Genomic DNA, 24,508 nt, shown 5'->3' with positions numbered 1-24,508 from the left:
TGGACTGCATGCTCGTCCGCTACTCCTATATTATAAACATAAAATAAAAAGTTTACCAAAAAATTACCTCTTTAATATATGATGTTTTAAATAAAAGTATTAATTATAATGTTTTGATTTCATACTAATAAAAATATGTGCTAAGAAAATATTAGTTACACTTCAGACAGAAAATACATCTTTATTATATAAATACAGACGCGATGACGTAACCGGAAAATGTTACTGAGCACCTCAAGATCATTTTAAGAGGTTTAAAGTCGAAACTCATGTATGCATATAATTATGTTTATCATAATTATATTCGTCGTTAACGCTGCCCATGACTTGTCAACTTTGGAAAACGTTTTGTCAATTAGTTGGAAAATATACACTGCATCGTCATCAACCCATTACTGTCCCGCTGGGCACGGGTCTCCTCTCAGAATGAGAAGGATTAGGCCATAGTCCACTGCGCTGGCCAAGTGCGTATTGGTAGACTTCACATGTCTTTGACAATTTTTTTTAAAGATTTCTCTGACATACCAGGTTTCTAATAATGAATAATTTAAGAAAATAAATTATTTAATTTGGTATTGTTATAGTTGTACATTCAATATACATTGCTGGTATGGGAAGATGTTATAATCCAAAGTGCGAATATTTCTTTTTCAATATGTTTCGAGATAGGAATAAAAATGTTGTACCTTTATCGCTGTAAAGTCCTATATTTTTAAAATCTCAAAAGAAAAAAAACTATTTAAAAACAATATTTTATTACTTGTCAATAAAAAGTAACTAAAAGGTTAAAAATAAATTAAACTCTTAAAAAATAATTTAAACCTCCTCCTCCTCAACTAAAAAAATATTTAATATATTTAAATATTTGCGTTTTTATATTAGACACATTTTTTTATAAAAAAAATCATGTCGCTTCATTTGAGAAGTAGTTTAAAAAGAAATGTACCACCAATTCTCATTCCCAAACCCTTGATTAACATAACAACGGGCCGCTAATAGCCCATAAGCGTTTGTTTACACGTAAACAAGGGTAACAACATAAACACGACTCACAATAAACATTAAGCGTAAACAGATCCCATTGTTCGTGTAACAACGAATTTTCCGCTTCTTTGTGTCGCTACAGCGTGAAGGAATGTAGTGGGTATTTATTTAGCAATGAACTGACATACGTACGTTGTAGGGCCCATGTTTTTTAGGATAACATTAATATTTTAAAGGTGATATTAAGCTTGGTAAATTATCGATACTTCATCTTAATATTACGGTCCCACTGCTGTCTGGATACGGATCTCCTCTCGGAATTAAAAGGACAAGGCCATAATCCACCGCGCTGGCCAAGTGCGTATTGGTAGACTTAATACACATTTGATATTTTTTATGTGATTTCTTCACTGTTAAAGCCAGTGATAATTAATTTCTAATATGCACATAACTTTGAACTGAAAAAATCAGAATTGAACCTCGGACCCCTCGACCAATAGGCTGAGTTTAACCACTAGGCTATCACTGCAAAGCTCTATCACGTTAAAATTCTTTACGGAGTTATTTTTAAAAATAGCTGTGCTATGTTTTTAAGGTGTTTAGTTTATTAATAAACACCACCAGAAACTTCATAAGATTATTTACCTTAAAAATATGTAAATTAAAAGTTAATAACTTATTAATTCGCGTGGATTTGAAGCTGACTCATTACAAATACAATTAGTGTGTAGATTTATTAAAATATATGAAATACGTTAATATATTACAGGTTATTATATGTTGTACAGTTTGTGTTTTAAACGAGTTAAAATATAGAAAAAAAATACACTTTACTTGAACTTAGGAACTGGAAATATTTATATTACAAGCAAAAGTACAATAAAAGCACTAGATCTAGTTAAATTCATACACGTAGGGTCTTGCATCACCATGAAATATTAAACACTATACCTATATATTTAAAAAATAGTGAAATAAATATACTCGTCTGCTGCTCCGATATTCCAAAAACATTGTTCACCTATTGAACCATAATAGGAGGACAAGGGTTTGAAGGTGGTAGAACCCTTTGTGATTCCACTCCGGCGGCACCACCGCAACACCTATTTCCGCCTCATAAGCAGTATTAAGCGCCAATGTGTGGGTGGGTGTAGTAAAGAAAGGCGTTCCAGCTTAGTCCGACCTTAGGTAGGAATATCTAATCCTATCTGGGGTCATCTATCTTCTATCTATCCTATTACAAATGTCCAAGGGCGGCAGTAGCCACTTACCATCAAATGGGTTGCATGCTCGTCTGCTACTCCCATATTATAAAAAAAACAGCTGAAATTTAGAAAACTACTGTAGCTGCCATACTTTTGTAGATGTACCGATTTTTTGGAAGGTATTTTTATTGTTTGTTTATTAATTAATGTAATGGATGTTGTGTGGAACCTTGGTTACACGCTATGCATAACAAAATCCGGACCGGATGAAAAGCGGATGTAAACATTGGAAATGGCGAATGGATGGAACTCTCAAACATCCTTTTTTTATTGGAGTTTACTCCTTAAGAAACGATTTGAGTTATAAGGCCCGGTACAGAAATTTTATGAGGAGTAAAATCAAGTGTAACACGACAAGTTGAGGCGTAACGTAGAAAGAGACAAACATATATATCTGTAGGATTGAACGTGTAAAAGAATGAGATGGAATACATTACACAGCGTATCTCATTCTCGGGGTCTCCTCTTTGCGCGATACTTCGTAGTCTCACTGTATAGTTCACTACCTCCAGTCTGAGAGTTGAATGTGTGCGTATGTTTGTACGTGTGTGTTGCGCGCCTGCGTATTACGAAGTTCTGCCACAACTTGTATACTGCTGCCGAGTACAGGGTATGCATGCTGTATAATAAATGCATATAGTAGCATCTATTGTATACATCTATATACAACGTACATAAACAGCAACCTAACCATCAAGTTTTAATGTTTTGATTTTAAAGTTTTCTTGTACTTCTATGCATTGATACGTGTATTTTTATGTACTATTAAACAAATCATCAAGTGATTAAAGTTGAAAAAATATCATTTTAGCAGATGCGTTCATTTAACCTTTTTTTTATTCGATATATATCATAATTATCGTTCGTAAGGAGTAAACTCCAATCGTGCGTCGTAGCTGACACACACACACTTTTTTTTTATAATATAGAAACGTGCAGTGCAGTCCACCCGATGGTGGATTGCATGCTCGTCTGCCACTCTTATATCATATAAAAAATCTACCACCTTCATACTACCGTTGACATAAACAGGGTCTAACTAAACTATCAATTTACTAACACGTGGCAACCCTAAATATAATACCCCTTAGACACGATGACACGCCAATAAATATCAAATTTCACTTCTAGTACGTAATTGTTACATTTCATGACGGCGCTCTATTCCATAAGGAATCAATCTAATTGTATTACCCAAAGGTCAATTGACGCGCCATCGTGAGATGAAATGTAACCATTATTATTTGGACTCTGGTTTCCTTAAAAAGATTCATGATGTCATTATCATAAAGGCTAGTAAAAGTGTCTTTATGATATGGACACTGACTGTTACTTATTTGAGAAAGTTGTGAGTGATGTAATATGAGATGTTGTGCTGTAGGATGAGTGGTGGAATCTGTCGATTTATTATTAAGTGCTGTACGATCAGATAGCTTAGTGGTTGGGAATTTGGCCTCTTATTCGGAGAGTCCGAAGGTTCAAATCCCTAACCTTACCGGACTATGGGCTAAACCCTTGAGAAGAGTGCCCTATACTGATACGGTAATAGGTTGACGACGGTGTATTACTTGATCATTGATGCCAAGGTATCTATTGGCTTTTTAAATGTAGAAGTAGGAACCAAATTTAAAATACACCAGATGGTAAGTGGTCAGGTACTGGCATATGGCCACCTGTAACCAACTCCGTATAAAGCAGGGGTTTAGCTTTAGTCGATAGCAACTAAAGACTTTCGCCTCATTTGTAAGTCAGCAGAGTTACTATTATATGCTCCCATTAGGAACAATGTCGGAGTATTTGACCAAAGGGATCATTAAATTCTACCTTCACAAGATTACTTTTCAGCCTTGAATAATAAACAGAAGTAATTAAAAGCAATGAACTTTTATCGCAGTCGATAACTGACCTGCCAACGATCAACGACCCTTTTAACTGTAGGGATAAATTTATTAATATTTTATAAGTAACTAGTGGTGCCCGCGGCTTCGCCCGCATTTTAAAGAAATAATATGACATCCATAAAACGGGAAATTTGTACCTGCATTGGAATGACAATGGTGCCATCTGTCGAAAATTGGTCTTACCAACTCCCAAACCCTCGTGGGCTCTTGGACAACAACTTTACTAAAGATCATCATTTGATCAAATGCATAGTTTCCGATTCTATAACTACTTACGAATTAAAAATTAATTAAAAAAACCTTTTCCCACGGAATAAATTGTGAATCTAAACCATTCTCAAGTCCCCTTGAACACACACAACAAATTTCATCAAAATCAGTCCAGTCGTTTAAGAGGAGTTCAGTGACATACACACGCACATAAGAAATATATATATATATATATATATATATTGTAATATGATAACGTCATCGAAGTTATTACATTATAAAATACTTCAAGGGAATTACCGGCTATTAGCTTTCTTGATAAGGGCCCTCAGGATTCTTGGATTGCTATAATGTGTTGAATCAAGCACGAACGCCAAACTTGATAAGTTTTTACTAAAATTCCACTATACACTTGGCTAAATTATTGTACCATTCTTAATACCCAATATATTGGATGCGGTAAAACGAAACATATGAGCCCAAACTCGATAGGGATACTAGTAGTTTGAAGGTATAGACCTTTTGTGGTTCGACTTCGGCGGCACCACCGCCACACCTATTTCTACCTAATAACAGCAGTGTTAGACGCTGCTGTGTTCCGTTTTGAAGGGTGTGGTAAGGGAGACAGACTTTTCCGAGGCGTTCCAGTTTAGTCCTCAGGGGTAGCGGCGCATTTGTGGCAGACCTCAGGTAGGAATATCTAATCCTATCTGGGGTTGTACAGATGTCCATGGGCGGCAGTAGCCACTTACCATCAGGTGGACTGTATGCTCGTCTGCTACTCCTAGATTATAAAAAAGAAGCTATTGAAGAGTTCTACTGTCTACTTCCGCATCCGTAACCAGATCAGCTCCAAGATACCAAGTTATTGTATTCATCGATAATTTTTAAACCTAGGACTCTACTGTGTTATCTGCTTATACTTAACAATATAACAGCGTTACATTATACAAAGATGAGATAAGTAGGTGCCAATGATCTCCATTTTGGTTACGTTACGTTACGTTACCGTGACCGTTTCGTTATGTAATAAATTGTTACGATCCGTCACAGAGCGGTATCGAAGCGGTGGTAATGGTATTAAATGCAATGCCTTCGTTAATAATTACTAATTACTACCTCGTAGTAATTGCTAATTATTATTAACTGGTTAATTATTAATTTTAATGATATGCCAAGCGCAATTTGTTTAATTTTAAGGCTACAATCCAAAATATTTTGGGGCAATGTGTTGTCTATGGCATACAAACTATACCTACTATTCTTTGGATCTTCGAAAATCCAATGTTATAAAAAAATCTTGCAAATTTTAAAGGGGCACCACCTCCACACCAATTTCTACATAATAACAGAAGTGATAAGCGCTGCTGTGTTCTGAAGGGTGTGTTAAGGAAGACATATATTTCTGAACTATTCCAGCTCAGTCCTCAGAGTCAGCGGCGATTCTGTGGCCGACCTCAGTAAAACTAATCTTACCTAGGTTGATTGAAGATTTTCATGGGCGTCAGTAGCCACTTACCATCAGGTGGACTGCTCGCCTACTCTTATTATAAAAAAACCTAACTAACGATCCGTTCTTCCACAGTGGCGGTCAGCAACGCCGTGTCTCCTTCGCAGTGGCGCTGATGCACGACCCCGAGCTGCTGATCCTCGACGAGCCCACCGTGGGCGTGGACCCCCTCCTCCGACAGTCCATCTGGACCCACCTGGTCCGCATCACCAGCTCCGGAGACAAGACTGTCATCATCACCACCCATTATATTGAAGAAGCGAGGCAGGCGCATTGTGTAAGTATTACTCATCTTGGACTTTTTAAGTGTCTGGCTTTTAATTAACATTTAATTAGAAGGTAGAATAATTCGTGGTTCGACTCCGAAGGCCCCACCGTCACAACTATTTATGCCTTATACCTAACAACCGGGTGCACTGCTGCATTTTGATTTGAAGTGTAAGGGATAACCTTCACGAGGCGTTCCAGTTCGTGCCTCAGGGGAAGCAATTCTATCCAGCATTTAAAAACAGATTTCACCACATCATCAAATTTCCACATACCATCAAGTAAACGGCGTCTTCATTGCTACGCTATATAGTAAAACCCTACTATCTAAACGTAAGAACAATTTCACGCCAGACATAAATGTGGTGATGATACTTTTCCGGTCGAATACTCAATCCACCTTTAAATTGTGATCATAATAAAAATCATTTTAAAAAGTACACAGACATTCCAATTTCATTTATTATACGTATATCATTAATAAAAAACAGCTTAATTGTTTAAAAGATTTTTTCTCTAAATTCTAAGTAAAAAATGTAGGTACTCACATTTTTTATTTTATGAAGTGAGAAATCCAACTAGCACCTCAGATTACCTCATACATACATATAGGTACGTGTATCGTAAATTATGTCCACACATTCCCCAGCAAACTTGTGATCGTGGTGATGTTGAAATATAAGTTTATTAATACTTTTTTGCTTAGATTATTTCCGTGTTTGTAATTTGTAAGTCAAAAGTATTGGTGGTGATGGTAATAAATTTCAATTTTGTAATCAAACCTACTTTAAACATTTCAATCGATAATAAATCACCTGATTGCAAGAGATGTTATGGTAAAATCTATAAGTTTCATAATCAAAATTTAAGTAGATATTATTTTATTATTGAATTAAAATGAATTAATAACAAAGTTGGAAAGTATTTAAAAAGTTACTCAAGCTGTTATCATATTTTCAAAATATTAAAGTTCTATATCTGCCTATGTAGTATGTCTAATAATGATGTTATATGTATGTCCTATAAGCTGCCGTGTTCAGTACCCTTGCCATGAGTTTTTACGTTTTGAAAAATATGACTGTTTTGGTATTTGTTTACGTATTTGCCCATACAATTTCCAATCAGCGCACCTAGTGGATTGTATCAGAACTATAGTGTCAGTAACGTAACATTAAATGTCTAAATTGACAAAATGGCGCTTTATGTTTTGTCTCTCTTTTTTGCGAACATGTGAGGTAGACAGAAAGACTTGAGCACTTAATTATTGTTACGTTTACTCAGTCTACTGAAGCAAACGGAACAGAATATTAGATTGAGTAAACGTAACGTAAAATTGTGTGATATTTTGAAAACTCATGGTAAGGATACACCCATCATAGCTTCATACCCATCGGTCTCTCATATGCCGCGTTTGCAATTGGGGGTGGGTAGAGATTATTCGGGTCTCGAGGATACCCTCTTTTCTCTCTCTCTCATTCTCAAGGGGGTGAATACCTCCCGAACTTTTAATATTATTTCATAATAGTATAATATTCTTTGAAATAATATTTTTATAATATGTATAATGAGACAACACTAAGATTATACCAACCCCGCTGTTCAGTGGGGGGTAAATTTAAAGTATGAAATTTTGAAGGTGGTAGAACCCTTTGTGGTTCGACTCCGGCGGCACCACCGCCACACCTATTTCTACCTAATAACAGCAGTGTTAGGCGCTGCTGTGTTCCGGTTTGAATGGTGTGGTAAGGGAGACAGACTTTTCCGAGGCGTTCCAGCTTAGTCCTCAGGGGTAGCAGCGCATCTGTGGCTGACCTCTGGTAGGAATATCTAATCATATCTGGGGTTGATTACAGATGTCCATGGGCGGCAGTAGCCACTTACCATCACGTGGACTGCATGCTCGTCTGCTACTCCTATAATATAAAAAAAATAATAATAAAAAAAAATTCACATATCCATAACCTTCAAGGTAGCAACGCATCTGTAATCGATCTCAGAACTATTCATTACATAGTATTAATTGACCATTTAAAATACACACACAGTCGCTATGTCTGTTATATAAAACACATTAACATATCTCCCAATCGTAAGATGTAAACTGACCAGTGTGTGTTTTGCGCGCGGCACGTGTCATGTGTCACGTTTTTAAACTCGGTTTTAAGGCCGTAGTAGACATGCGACTAATAATATCAGTGATTGACGATCTAGCCGCTTTTGAAACGTTTTTTTTATAATATGGGGGTAACAGACAAGAATGTAGTCCACCTGATGGTAAATGGCTACTGCCGCCCATGGACATCTGTAATCACCTCCAGATAGGATTAGATATTCCTACCAGAGGTCGGCCATAGATGCGCCGTTACCCCTGAGGACTAAGCTGGAAAGCCTCGGGAAAGTGGAACCCTCTGTGGTTCGACTCCGGCGGGACCACCGCCACACCTATTTAATAATAGCAGTTAAACGCTGCTGTATTCTGGTTTGAAGGGTGTGGTAAGGGAGACATACTTTTCCGAGGCGTTCCAGCTTAGTTCTCAGAGGTAGCGGCGGATCTGTGGCTGACATCAGGGGGAAATCGATCTTATCTGGGGTTGATTTCAGATGTCCATGGGCAGCAGTAGCCACTTAACAGGTGGACCGCATGCTCGTCTGATGTTTCAATAATATAGGTACAAAACGCAGAAAATATTGTAAATTTCTATTATTACTTATTCTCATTCTTTTTTTGCTAATATATTCGATACATACGTAAAGGATAAATTCTTATTATTTGCACAGATATAGATCGCCCATCTTGTAAAACGACATTCTTTGATATCGTCACGTTTTTGACATAAGGACGTATATAATGAGGCTATATCAGTTCTTAAATATTTATGTTTCCTAATACTTTACATTATTGCCCGATTAATTCTGGTTTATTGGTGTTTTATAAAATATACAAGAGATTCAGTTCGATAAAAGTATGAACACGTGTGGGTTTAAACTTTGGTTTTGCAAGCCATCTGCGTGGGTTAAAATAAGTTTTCAGCAGACTAGCAATTTTACGCGGAATATACCTACAATGTATTTCGGTATTACAACAGTAGTTGCTGATGCTGGTTTAACTCTTATCTGAAAAAGGAAAAGGAGTGATGTAAAACGTTAATATATTATTTTATTCCAGATTGGTCTAATGAGAAGCGGGAGGCTGCTGGCAGAGGAGTCTCCACAGGCCCTCCTCACGATGTACAGCTGTATTTCCCTAGAAGACGTGTTCCTCAAACTATCCAGAAGACAAGGTAATATTCTTCTTCTTTCTTTATCATTAAAGTGGTAAAAAAGTCGTGGCTCTGCGAAGGTACATACATCTATTTTGGATTATAACAGCAGTGTTAAGAGCTGCTATATTCTGGTTTTAAGGACGTGTTAAGGGAGGGTCTTCACGAGGCATTTCTCCTCATAAGTAGGTAGACTTGTAGTCGACTTCAGTAAAGACTTCAGTTCTATCTGGGGCTTACTACAGATCTAGCAGATGCAACTGCATGCTTGTTTTCTCCTTGTATAATATAGCATAAATGGTAATTATATAGATTAAAAACAGTCGTTACAATTCTAACGTCATACCTACCGGTATACTCCTATAATAACTCTCAGATACCATACTCAAAACAAATGATCTTCTTTACTAAACCTTACTGTACCCTTAGTATGAGTTTTTTACGTTTTTACAAAAATAATTATTTTTATATTTGTTTACGTATTTGCCCATACATTTCCAATCAGCGTCCCAGCGGACTGTATCAGGACTGATTGGAAATGTATGGGAAATAATCAAAGATAAAAACAGTCATTTTTGTAAAAACGTAAAAACTCATACTAAGGGTACTGTTTTGCTCGATCAAACGTATGGTTTTCGGTACACCAGCGCCACAGAGCCACGCGCGTTATATAATGCTAATTGCTATACAAAATCAAAATGGCGTAAATGATGTGGTATTTTGTATCTGGAATGCGATGGATCGATGTCTGCGGTTAACGTGAGCAGAATTGATTCGTCCTCCATTGATAAACTCTACACTATTTAAATACCTCAGGACAAAAAAGATAGACTTGGCCGTCGATAACCACCTCCTTTTTGAAGTCGGTTAAAAAGGAATACTTGTGAGCTGCGTTTTTACGCACGCCCGTTGTAATAATCTATCCAATCTATCTACTAAAGATCGAAATTTGACAATGTGTAGTATGAAGATTTTGTTAAATGTCGAACTTTGGTAAGCAAAACAATAGATAGATTGATTATTAATAACGAGCATATGTACTCAGAATAACAACGCATTAGTGGCCGCATTTACAAGGCATTTAAGAACTGAATGCTCATTTCATAGTTCAAAAAATATAAAAAATACAAAATATTAAAACAATAAATTCTTCCGATTTTCGTACGCAGAAATTATACGAATATACAATACAAATTGTAACAATTGCATTATTACAAATAATGTTAGATTAATCTTAAAAGTTGCGTTCTTTTACGATATTACGTACTTGAGAAAAAAACAAAGTGAGCAAATATTTGGACATCATCTAAAATGGCCACATTCATAACATTTATGAAATCTAAGTCATAGGAGTGCAAGTTGCACTTCAATGCAATGTTTCTTTGTCTTACTATTTTTGATCCGAGGTAAATATTTAATGCATGTATTCTACTAGTTTTATTTGCTGTTGCTGGCATCTTGCAAGGAATATATTAGTATTGTTTATTTAGGTATTCATTACTTATTCTAAAGTTGCAAATAGTTTTACTCTTTTAAAATAAAGAGCGGTGTTATTATCATGAACGTTTAACAGGAGGTTATTAGCGGAAATCAAAATTATTAATTGTGTTTTCTATTCTGGGTCTGGGTGTTTTTGTACCTTTATTTGTGGGTGTCCATGTCGCTCAAGATACGCGAAATCTTAGTATAGTAGTAGGAGTGTAAAGTGATAATGACACACATGGTCACAGTAGGTAGGTACTGGTGGGTTACACTGGCGTTCCAGGTTCGATCCCTGGTCAGGTTAGGATAGGTTTAGCTTAGGTGTATATGTATCCTTTCATGTCTTTGTGTATACACACAGCTTTACATCACAAATAATAATAGTATGGGTCGTTGAAAACACAAGTTTTTAAAGTGACTTTACTGATAATATTAGTAAAAAGTGTGTGTTTTAGTAAAATTTACTTAATAAAGCAAAGTATTTAATAGTTACACTTCCTTCCTACTACGATACCAACTACACTTGAATAATAACTTGCTAAACATTATGCAAAATAAACAGGATCCTTAATGTGTACATCAAATTAAAATGTAGCAATAAACTCAGTTCCCAGCGCTACACGTCATACTATAAAGTTATCTAATTATATATAAGTTAGACGACACTACTAAATTTATACCAAAACGTCACGTTCAACATATATTTATGTGCTAATTATATTATCAGGTGTTATATGGCGTAGATGAAATATTTGGTCGTACGGTTTACAAAAAAATCTTTATTAAATAATAAAATTAAGCATTCTATTTTTGTCGCTAATATTCAGTTTTTTTTAGAAACTCAAGTAGCAAATTAGCATGCAAGTCCACTTGATTTATAAATGGATATCTGTAACCATTCCACGAAACAATTTGTCCAATATAATTCATGGGACTTGATTTTTTAAAGTCATGATTATTGTCATTCGATTCAAACGGTGAGGGAAAATAATGAGAAAAACCTACACGCCTAAGAATACTTTAAAAGAGTTCTCCAAGGTGTGTGAAGTCTACCAATTCGCACTTGGCCAGTGCGGTGGACTATAGCCAAAATTTTCCTATAATTTACGTTCTAAACGTAAATTAAACAAAAAAATCATTATATATTTTGTAAAATCTTTTGAAATGTTTTTTTTCTTCTTTACTGACGCTTCGCGAGCCCTATGATCTTTTTGACCCTACATCTCCCGGGGGCTCGCAACACTTTGAAAAACACTGCCTTATTAAAACTAGATATGCGAATTATATAAAATATATTATGAGTAGTATGTTATATGCAAATTAACATAATGTAATGGATGCCATCGAATTCGTTTGTCCTCCATGTGACGTAGAGAAGCAGCACGTGAATTAATTTATTATGTCCTCATATTACATATGCAAAGTTACATAGAGTTCGGCTATGTCATAATTGTTACACCTACATAATAATATAAGTATGTAATTGTATTACATTTTGGGTGCAATTGAGACGCGTGGCGCGTTTACCATATCAATGTTACGTAGAGGGTACCGGGTTCGTTCCCGGGTCAAGCTTAAAACTTTTTTTGTAACGTAATACCTATGTAGCGCATGAATGTACAATCCACCTGATGGTATCATTTCTCATTTAAAGTTTGTTATCAATCAATTTATTTACTTAATAAAGCGTGTAATTAAATTGGACTTCTTTGATATGATAATTCCCGTCTACTAGAAATTGTCAAATTTCAATCCTTGTTAGACAAACATAGATTGTTTATTAATACCGGGCGTTAGCCGACCCTAGATAGAATAAGAGTCTCAACTAAATTTGGCCTCAAATACGTTCCAAGCCCTAAGAATTTAGTTCCCTAATAAAGGTTCTCTGCTAACACATTTATAGTAATATCTTAAAACTATGACTCGTAATTTTCCATGTAATCCAATCTTATTGTCACTCTCAGTTCACTTCAAGCGTACTACAAACTACAATTACTTGTAATAATCCTTATAGATCTGTGATGTTCGTGTATCGAATGATATATCGTGTCAAGTAATACATAGTTACTTAGCGCGGTTTAGTGATATAATTGTCGTCAACACAATACTGTCATTGTTGAGTATGAGTCTCTTCTCAAGATTGCCTACCGTTCTGGCCATGTGCCAATTGGTAGACTTCGCACACCCTTAAGATTTTTTTTACAACTCTCGGGCATGCAGGATTCCTAATGATGTTTTCCTTCACAAGTGTTAATTAATTTCTAATAAGGACATAACTTTGAAAAGTTTTCACAAATTAATTTCTAATATCCGCATAACTATTATAACGGGAGTATGTTTTCAGAAACTTTAATATACGGTTTGTTGGTATTTCCTCGATACAAAAATTGGTAATATATATACCCACGTGTGCGTGCTTTAGATTTTCTAACATCAATGTTTTATAACAATTATTAAATTATGCATTCTGTTAAAAGAGAACTTCCTACAATTTTATTGTCTGGTAAACAACAAGCGTCTTTAGAACACACTTTCCTAAATTAGTATTTATATCAGATGTGCATTATGCAAGGTTCTAAAAAGAGAAGTTCCTACAATTTTATTGTCTGGTACACAACAATTCACAACATACACACGTGGTGAGTGCCTAGCCTTGCTTTGTTTCGTAAGCAGGGTCTGGTCGCGGTAGTTTTGCAAGCGAGGTACACTAGAGTGACTAGACATTCTGTATGATATTGTCACAAGTTGCTTCATATTACTAATTCTAAATGGACTGGTGTTAATCACACTTACGATCTATGGATCGATGGAAGATAGAATGGATCGGTCTACAATCATCCCTGCCCCCGTTTCTAAATATATTCTAGAAGAGTCCGGTAAAGATTCAATCATCGATCGTTCGTCGACCGTTGTTTTATCGACCGATATCTGCTGATCAGCCAAAAGTACCACAACAATTGATCGGGTGTCAAAGACATCGATCGATTGTATATGGGCACGCCAACATAGGTGTCCTAAGCTTTACACTGCTACACTATTCATTGGTACATTACATAATGCAAACATAAGTCTAGGAGTTATGACACATGCCGAGTACGAACATTTAAAAATAAAACTACCGAGAAGTCGTATACGACTGAACATTTAAAAGTAAAATTAAATGCTGATTCTAAATGGATATCCTGTAATCATCCTATATAGAGTGCTTCGATTAGCTAAACGAATTTATAAATAATTTATAGTACCTATTGATATAAAGATATTTTGTCACATATAGTTGAATGTTTGAGTGGTTAAACGTGTTTTATGCCCGATCAAGGTGTATTTATTCAAAACTGAATTTCTACAAAAAGTATTTGCCTATTGATCGAAACTTAATCTATTGAAATTTTAAGGATGTTTTCGTTGTCAAAATAAAGGTTATCATTATCTAAACTTTGCTTAGAATACCCTATGCTTTTGCCTATGTGGGAGTGTCATAACACTCCCACAATTTAAAAGAATCCAACGACACTTCATATGCTAAAATCCGTCAAGCCGTTTGGGATGCACGGCGCGCCAAGAGTACACGTTTGAAGGTGGTATGACCCTTTGTGGTTCGACTCCGGCGGCACCGTGGCGGTGGTGCCTATTTCTACCTATTTCTACCTAATAACAGCAATGTTAGGCGCTGCTGTGTTCCGGTTTGAAGGGTGTGGTAAGGGAGACAGACTTTTCCGATTCCGCGTTCCAGCTTAGTCCTCAGGGGTAGGCGGCGGGGTTGAGGAATTTATCAGTTTTAAAAGAAATTTAAAAACATATTTAATTGACAAATGTTTTATAGTCTAGTCGAGTTTCTCAACTACAGTGACGAATAGTTACATATGATTATTTATGATTTGCTGAGTGGTCTGAAATGTTTTGGTCTTAACATTGAATTATAAATACAATAATAATCTACTATTGTCCACTGATGCTCCTTTGACATTTTCTATTGTGATACCACTGACATTATTCATTATTCATTTTTATCTTTATGTGACATTTTATTGTTATTGACATTTTATCTTATTAACGTTTTAATAATATTGGAAATTAGTATCTACAATTTAATAATTTGAACTTATAAAATGCGACTTAAAATTATATTTGTACGCCATTTATGGCAGAATGAGCGAAAATTCTTGACTGTAACACCAATGTATACACCTTATTCTACAAATAAAGACTTTGTATTTGTATTTGTATGTTTATTTATTTGTGGCCGACCTTAGATAGGAATATCTAATCCTATCTGGGGTTGATTACAGATGTCCATGGGCGGCAGTAGCCACTTACCATCAGGTGGACTGCGTGCTCGTCTGCTACTCCTATATTATAAAAAAAAAAAAACATGAGTTCGAAAAACATTGCCCTCCTTAGTCTGGTAAAAATACACTGAACTGATTTGTCTTTGTCTATTTGTATATAGATTTCTTTCTGGTACACAACACACGTGTTGAGTCTAGCCTTGATTGTGTCGTAACCTAACGGTGTCTGGTCGCTATAACTGTTTACGCAAACTACCACATTATGGGTGGTAAAATCCACCAAACAGCTGTAGGGCGTGCCAAAGAATGAGACATGTAAGTATGTCTCATATGGTCCGAAAACATTACCTTCCGAAGTCAAGTAAGAATATACTCAACTGGTTTTTATATCTATTTATGTTTTAGAATGTAAATGCTAGGGAGATTTCATGGATTTTTTTACATTATACTTTTATTTACTTATATGAATTACTTACTGTTTATACGAGTTAATTTAGGTACGAGCGTAATTTTGACATTATAAAGAGACACTTAAATTTTATTTATTTCTATTTGTATATAGATGTCTTTCTGGTACACAACACACGTGTTGAGACTAGCCTTGATTGTGTCGTAACGGAACCGCGGTGTCTGGTCGCTGTAAGTGTTTACGCAAACAACGAAATGATGGGTGTTGCAAGCGTGTGTGGGTGACATCCGATGTCACGTTACACCTGCATAGCTGCGTAGTAAACATGAAGTTTTTATTATGCTAAAAAATTTTAGTTTTCCCGATGTCACGTTACACCTGCATACCTGGGTAGTGGACTTGTAGTTTTTATTGAGTTAAGATAGAATTTTAATTTTCCATATAAATAATTTGTTAATGAGAAATGTAATTAAATTTACATTAGTATACATTTCGATCGATTACCCTAATAATTGCTTTAATCGAGCACTCCTAATAAGTTAAGATTTCCTAAACTTATCTGAATTATTGAAGGACGCATTGTTACTTTTGTTAAAAGTACCTGACACAGTTAAATACTCTCAGATGTTTTAGTTTCCTCACTATATTTGTTCTGTAACACCATAACACCTTATGGTGGTAGATTAATGATATTCAAAAAGGTTTGTGTAAAGAATGGACTTAACTTGAATAAAATATTTTATATTGATATAAAAAAACAATTTACTTATACTAATATGAAAAATCACAGATATTATTTTAGATGCCAGTTTGTGTAGTTATAAAAACCGATACCCTCTCATCAAACTTTTGGCTAGATTATCCGGTATCTTTTTCAGTCCTGTCCTGTACTGTATCTGTCTAATAACAAGCACTTGTCCCCAGGCCAAGCGAACCAAGTAGTGGAGCTGAACGTGTCCGGCGGAGCCCTAGGGCTGAACAAGATGTCGAAGCGCGAGGAGGCGCCCTACGCGGCGGAGGACGCCCAGGTGGTCGGCCTCAACTTCCACCAGAGCAAGGAGGTGCTGATCGTCGATCATGGCGCTGGCTCCAATGGTGATGTGAGTTGATTTCCATATAGTGATACACGGTCAATTTCTGGATACACCCTATCTGGACAATGTCTGTTATTAATATACCATTTGGTCAAGTTTTGCCTAAAAAGAGTCAAAATTGGATATTTTCTTACAGAAATAGGTTAAATTATATAATTAATAAGGACTGCTATATAATAATATATATTTCAACAAAAAATAACCTCGAATAAAGCTCGTTTTATTAGCGTGAAAAAGTTGTCAGTTAAAAAAAAATTGTTAAAAATTGTGAAAATATTTCTAAAAGGAGTATTTTCTTGTCAGTGCGCCATTATTTGTTTAATACTTCATGAAAATAAATGAGACATTAATTGGACGATAACTTTAAATTATAAAATATAACAATAATCGAAAATTATTATAGAATAAAAACCAGCCAGACGAAGAAATCATATTGTCGGGTCTTAGACTATAATTTACATCTCACTCTCAATAAGTAATATACAAACATGGATATAAACAAGTTGTATCATTTGTGTTCCAGCTTCCCGGAAAAGTAACCGAGGTTGTAACGACAGAGTGCGAAGACTGTGGCGATTGTTTCAATGTAAGTATTGTAACGTTATGTTTCGTAATTTATCTTAGTACTATCTTTTGTTTAGAGATCTGTGTTCAGTTTGTTCTATTAAAGATTTCTTATTTATAACTTGAACAATTTACTATTTCATCATTGTATATTTAATAATTTTGACCAAATTATTAATGATATAATGTGTTTTTCCAAATTTTTGATAGTTGTTTTTTCCGGAAAGGAAATTGTAGGTCCTTTTATTAAAAAAAAAAATATAATATTACAAAAAAAACTATTTTTAGATTTTTTAATTTATAGTAAATGTAACAAACTGTACATGATTTTATTTTTCAAAGCTTACTTATCTCAAAGAAATCCATGGGAATCTTTCAAATATTTCTACTTAACCTTATTATTTTTTCTTATGAAAAATATATTTTTTATTAATAAAACACCCTGTATCTCTTAGATAACCTCACGCGGCAAGATAAAGGCGCTGATCCAGAAGAACTTCCTACGTATGTGGCGGAACATCGGCGTGATGCTGTTCATCTTCGCACTGCCCGTGATGCAGGTCATCCTGTTCTGTCTGGCCATCGGCCGCGACCCTAGTGGACTCAGACTTGTAAGTTTTAACATCCTGTATATGTGTATCATCCTCTGTACTTGCTAGGACATCCTCAATTTGCTTTGTCATCCTCAAACAAGCTATGTCATCCTCTTTACATGCTATACCATCCTTTTTAAATGTTATGTCTGTCTTTAATAATGTTGTATTTTTCCTTGTAAGTTATGAAACTATTAAATTTCCTGGCTAATAAATTAAAGCTTAGCTTAGCTTATTAAAACAATTAAGCTAATTTCTATGAAATGAAAAAGAACGACGAAACAAACGAACAAATAATAAAAAATAAACATAGTCTTTGTGATTATGGTTACCAGTTAATAAGATTAATTATAAGATAGACAAAGAAATAAGACAAAGTAAGTTCTGTAATCGAAACACATTATCATGTGCATTATTATTTATTTGACTCCATCAGAGGATAAATTTTAGAACATACTATATCCATCGGTTTAAACCATGCGTTATGAATTGTGATCAGCCTCCCGACTTTCCGACATATCATCTACTACGAGTATGTATCGATCTAGCACTGTTAATTACTCATGTATATTTCCACTGTGTCTCACTCTGACATTATTAATTTCATACCTATCAGTCACTATCAGGCTTCCACTATTAAGTACAATGTTTCTTCCCCAGGCGATAGTAAACGATGACGTGAACGTATTCGACGGCTACTGTCCCTTCAACTCGTCCTGCTCTATGAAGAACCTATCCTGTCGGTACTTGGCCCATCTGAAGAACCAGTCCATCATCAAGGAGTACTACGCGGACCTCAGCTCAGCGATCAATGCAGTGAAGGATGGTGATGCTTGGGGTGCTATATACTTTAACGAGAATTATACGGACTCGCTCGTGGCGAGATTGGCTCTAGGTGAGTACAGGGTGATCAGAAATTAATGTGGTTTTTATTCATAAGATGTAGATTAAAGTTACACGGTTTCAGTGTTATAACATCATCATCATCAACAACCCATTACTGTCCTGGGCACGGATCTCCTCTCATAATGAGAAGGATTAGGCCATAGTCCACCGTGCTGGCCAAGTGCGTATTGGTAGACTTCACATACCTTTGAGATTTTTTTAAGGTTTCCTCACGATGTTTTCCTTCACCGTTAAGCAAATGATAATTAATTTCTAATACGCACATAACTTTTGAAAAATCGAGAGGTGCGTGCCTGGGATTTGAACCTCGGACCCCTCGATCGAGAGGCCGAGTTTCTTAACCACTAGGCTATCACTGCGATAGTGTTATATAGGTGTTCTGAAATTGAAAAGTGTTTTTTATATCTACCTTCAGAAGTAGATGGTATGTATTGGAACTAATGGACTTAAATCGGATTTTTGGCTAGTTAATCTCATATGAATAGGTATATGTAAAATTTTTTTTCAAATGAGACTTATTTTACTTTATCATTTATAATTACTTTCCAAAATTTAATATTTACAAGTGATATTACTTAATAGCACAATAAGTGTTGTGAAGGTTTTTTTAACCGAATACATTATATTTCCTTATATTTTTTTTTTTATTTCAATATTTTTGAAATATATTTGTATGTATTACAAGGTATGTTATAATATGTTTTATTTAATCCACAGCGGATACTGCGGACAACGAAACGATTGTCTCCTCGGAGGTGCAAGTGTGGCTCGACATGTCCAACCAGCAGATCGGCCTCATGCTCAACCGGGACATACAGTTCTCCTACCGAGACTTCGCTAAGGTACGCTTTGATGTAGTTTAAAATTATCTCATTTTAAAATAAATAGCTAATTTAGAAAACGAAACCAATTTTATAACAAAAAAAATATTTTATTAATTTTGCGACACTGTTTTCGTGTTTTATTTTATATAAAAAAAATATTTTTATTTTGTCTATTTATTTTGTTACAAGAATATTTTTACAGTATTTTTATATAAAAAAAAATATTTTTTAAAGAAACGGAAAATGTTTTCTATATTAAAAATTACTATATTTGTATAAATATATTGATTTTTGCGTTTACAAATATACGGGATCAGATTTTTCTGACGACCCGCGTGGCGGAGCAATCGCCGTACTGGTATTATACGTAGAGGGTTCCGGGTTCGATCTCCTGGCAGATAGACTGACTGAATTTAGTTATCTGTTTTATGTGTTTATGTATCCGTCTTTGTTCATTGCACCCACGACAAGGAAATCCTAGTGTGGTGCTGCGAATGTGAGCAATGTTTTATATATAAACTAGCTGACCCGGCAAACGTTGTTGCCATATTAATAAAAAAATGTTAAGGGTGAACAACCCTTATCACTTAGGGGGATCAAAAATAGATGTTGGCCGATTCTCATAGATACCGGATAAGCATAAAAAAATTCATCAAAATTGGTCAAGCCGTTTCGGAGGAGTATGCCAACGAAAACTGTGACACGAGAATTTTATATATTAGAAGAATTTTATATATTAGATATTTATGGTATTAATAATGTTATTTCACAGGATCTACTAAAAACATGCGACTACAACCCCAAAGTAGGCGACATTCCCATAGACTTCAAGGACCCCATCTACGGAGACAACAATCCCTCGTTCACTGACTTCGTAGCGCCCGGTGTTATTCTCACGTAAGTTTTTATTCTATTACTAGTTTTTGCCCGCGGCTCCGCCCGCGTTTAAAAGAAAATAATATAACATACTAACAGACATAAAACTGAAAATTTGTACCTTCAACTTTGCTAAAGATCATCACTTGATCATATGCATAGTTTACGATTCAATCCTTACTAATATCGATTAATATAATCGATTTTTTTGGTCCAAAAGATCGATTCTGCGATTAATCGATCTTAGATCGCCATCCCTAGTTCCCGTGGGATTTCTGGGATAAAAACTATCCTATGTCCTTTCTCGGGTCTCAGACTATCTTTGTACAAAATTTCATTAAAATCGGTTCAGTGGTTTGGGCGTCAAGAAGAGACAACCAGATAGACAGACAGACAGACAGACAGACGGACAGACTTTGTCTAAACTAAAATATCTTTGTCTAAAATATGAAGATAAAATATATTATTTTTAATGTAGTAATTAAATTTTCGTTCGATAAACGATCTTTTTAAATCTCATTAAATAGGTTTTATTTATTAAAATCTTTTAGTAATGTTTTCGGACAAATTTTGTTATTTCTTATACTCTTGGATTTGGTGATTTATGATCCGTGTAAAAATCATGTTACGCGAATTCATGAGGTTTTCAGAATTATATTTGTCTAAAAAAAACACCTTTGTGTTGTAGGGTAACTCGATTTTATTTTAAACTTTTAACTTTTTAGTATAGTCACTTTGTAAATGGAGTCTTGTGACAGAAGTACAGAATTTGGAAGCTTAGTAATAGGCTCCTGTTTATGCTTTTTGCGTACGGAACTCTAAAAAAAGAGATCTCCAGATTGTTCCCGAGATAGAACCCTGGACCATAGCGAATCTTTTTGCCCACAGGATCGTATTCTTCCTGGCGGTAGCCCTAACATCCTCAGCCCTGATCGTGGAGCGTATGGAAGGTCTCCTCGACCGATCCTGGGTAGCAGGAGTGTCTCCAACGGAGATCCTGTTCTCGCACGTGGTGACCCAGTTCGTGGTGATGTGCGGTCAGACCGCGCTGGTCCTCATCTTCATGATCCTAGTCTTCGGGGTGAAGAGCAACGGGAACATCGCTTATGTTATCATGCTTACGCTGTTGCAAGGTGAGACTTCAATATTATCTATTTTTATAATATAGGCGTAGCAGACGAGCATGCAGTCCACATAGTAAGTGGCTATGATCGCCCAAATGTCAATTGTCTTGAATAAATGATGTTATTATTATTATAATTAGATTAGATTCCAACATGAGGTCGGCCACAGATGCGCCGCTACCTTTGAGAACTAAGCTGGAGTGTCGAGGAATAGTATGCTTCCCTTACCACCTAACCTTCAAACCAGAACACAGCAGCGTTTAACACTGCTGTTATGAGGCAGAAATAGGTGTGGCGGTGATGTCGCACCACAAAGTGTTCTACCACCTTATATTTTAGAGTGTGAGGAAGGTCAGAATTGTATAAGAAATTAATAACAAAAATAATGGATGAAGTCGCCCATAAAAACTGTAATATACACAAAATCTTACATTTGCCTTTAACAGCAATATTAATCACTACAGTGTTACAGTTGAAGAATGTGATAAAATAGAAACTTCTAAGAAAGCTTTCAAACTTAACGCTGGACTTGAGAAAAGCGCCTATAACCCATTTCAAATGAACCTTAAATTCTATTGCGTGTACTTTAGTGACACATGGACTTTATACCCCAACGAGCTTTTGCCCGCGGCTTCACTCGCGTTACGAAGTAATATTTTTATCCCCTATTTTATCCCCTTGGGGGTAGAATTGATCAAAATCCTTTCTTAGCGGATGCCTACGTCATAACATCTACCTGCATGCCAAGTTTCAGCCCGATCCGTCCAGTGGTTTGGGCTGTGCGTTGATAGATCACTATGTCAGTCAGTCACCTTTGAGTTATATATATTTAGATTATATATATATTGAGATTCATATTAAAATTCAAAAGCTAATATTTAAAACTTAACAATGTTTATAACGTCATTTTAACTTTTCAGGTCTCTGCGGAATGTGCTTCGGCTTCGTGATATCAGCGGCGTGCGAGCTGGAACGTAACGCGATCCAGCTGGCACTCGGTTCGTTCTACCCCACATTACTACTTAGTGGGGTCATCTGGCCCATCGAAGGCATGCCCTGGATCCTACGATACGTGTCCCTTTGTCTACCCTTAACCCTAGCCACTACCTCCCTAAGGTCTATCCTGACCCGCGGTTGGCCCATCACGGACCCAGAGGTCTATATGGGCTTCGTTTCAACATTAGCGTGGATCGCTCTGTTCTTAGTTGTAACACTAACTATTCTGAGGTTCAAACGGGGTTAATACAAATTTGAAAAGATTTGAGATTCACTTTCAATCGAAACTTCGTTGTATAATTATGCCTGTCAACATTTTCAATAAAATTACGTATTTTTTCTCAATTGTTAATTTAGTTACGGTTTAAAATTAATTGCTTCTAATTAAGCAAATTAAATTAAAATTCGCACGGTACTTAATACGGTACATTAATTCAGTTTTGTAAACCTATTACATGTATCAATAGCCAATTAAAATGTTAATAGGAATTATGTATTGTCTCAAATCTGACGAATTTTTGCGACGAAATTTCATTATAGAAGAGTACCGACGTATTGGGATACTGTATACTTATTTTTATTATATTTAACTTTGTTTTATATAAAGTTTAAAATATCAAATGATTATTCTCGCATTTTATGTTCATTTGTATTCCTTTTACAAAATTGGATATTTTCACCAACTGTTTTTTATATTTTTCGAAGTAAATTCAAAATTTGTTGTAATTTTTCTGACCACAAGTATACAGTTGCCATCAGGTACAAAACGAAACGAGATCTGTCCAAGCATATCAATTTATTTTGCTCAAACCGATAAGAACAAACGAGGTGGAATATTACCGACTGTAATTACTATTGCGATTAATTTTATTAGCATTTCATAGAGAATTAGTAACACTAATATTTATTGACGATTTTCTTTAAAATTCCAAATAGAATACTTATAAAAATAATCTAAAAGTATAGTTATTTATACGGTATCTAAAAGTGAAATACTTAAAAACATCATTTTATACTTACCTATGTTTATTGTGAAGTAAGTTTCAAAGAATACACATGAACATCAATACTAAACGTCTAATCCGTCCATATACGTGACGTTCAGTATACAATTGTATTAATAGCAATAGAAATTACATACGAAATACGCCTCTGAATAGTTGTTATACATCAAGGTGTTACAGCCCTTGAAGTAAAACATCTATATAGCTAATGACTGTTAGTCGATGTGTAAATATATTAGGGATGTATTTATAATACGTACTGTAGTACTAATTCGGTAGGGGATGTTAGCAATAATGACTGGTCGAATACTTTCAAAGGGTGTCTTTTTTTCTACTTTTATATTATCGCCGGTAAAGGATTTAATTTAGGAGACGATTCTATCGTTCGTGGTCGTTTGGATTCGTGGAGAGATTTTCAAGTGTTTTTATCAACTTCGAAAAAGTAGGGACCTATGTTCAGTTGTATTTTTATAGCGCTATAAAGTTGACAAAGAATCTTACTAATGGATTCATTTTTATCAATAAGTAAATTCTTACAAATATTTTATTATTCTTACAATTATTTGTGATTTTTCATAATATTTTACCTTTATTAACAATTTTATATATGTATAGGTACACAGTTTTCATCCTACTTTGTAACGTCGATTAAAAGACAATGTGAAAAGCAAATGTATTCTTTTAAAAAAACAATAATTGATGATTCTATACTATGTTTGTTTTGTATTGTATTTTCATTTAATTTTAATTAAATAAATAAATAAAATATCAACGAGTTTGGAAACATGTTAGAATATACATACTGATAGCATGATGTAATCATTTTGTATTGTATCTTATGTAATATTGGAATCATATGACATTCGAATTTCTAAAAGACATTTCAGTTCTTTTTTGTATTCTTTGCTCAAGTTGTATTGTATTCTTGCTCAATATATTGTTGTAGGCTC

At 35.1% G+C, this 24,508-nt stretch overlaps 1 protein-coding gene across 3 annotated transcripts in view; it reads left to right on the top strand.

The window, feature by feature from the left end:
• snu (ABC-type transporter snustorr) overlaps positions 1–24,104 on the top strand; it is a 135,154-nt gene extending 111,050 nt beyond the window's left edge. For all 3 annotated transcript variants that reach the window (XM_073077456.1, XM_073077464.1, XM_073077472.1), the window contains 10 exons: positions 5,946–6,147; positions 9,304–9,418; positions 16,502–16,677; positions 17,195–17,257; positions 17,691–17,846; positions 18,489–18,723; positions 19,452–19,576; positions 20,331–20,455; positions 21,323–21,567; positions 22,479–24,104. In XM_073077456.1, the coding sequence (XP_072933557.1) occupies positions 5,946–6,147; positions 9,304–9,418; positions 16,502–16,677; positions 17,195–17,257; positions 17,691–17,846; positions 18,489–18,723; positions 19,452–19,576; positions 20,331–20,455; positions 21,323–21,567; positions 22,479–22,801 (1,765 nt within the window). In that variant the 3' untranslated portion in view covers positions 22,802–24,104. The remainder of the gene's footprint in view (positions 1–5,945; positions 6,148–9,303; positions 9,419–16,501; positions 16,678–17,194; positions 17,258–17,690; positions 17,847–18,488; positions 18,724–19,451; positions 19,577–20,330; positions 20,456–21,322; positions 21,568–22,478) is intronic.
• The last annotated feature ends 404 nt before the right edge of the window (positions 24,105–24,508 follow it).

The sequence above is a fragment of the Epargyreus clarus genome, unplaced genomic scaffold (assembly GCF_041222505.1).
Source record: "Epargyreus clarus isolate Ecla_fem2 unplaced genomic scaffold, WU_Ecla_fem_2.2 ptg000002l, whole genome shotgun sequence".
Taxonomy (NCBI): domain Eukaryota; kingdom Metazoa; phylum Arthropoda; class Insecta; order Lepidoptera; family Hesperiidae; genus Epargyreus; species Epargyreus clarus.
This window is presented reverse-complemented; position numbering and strand designations above follow the sequence as displayed.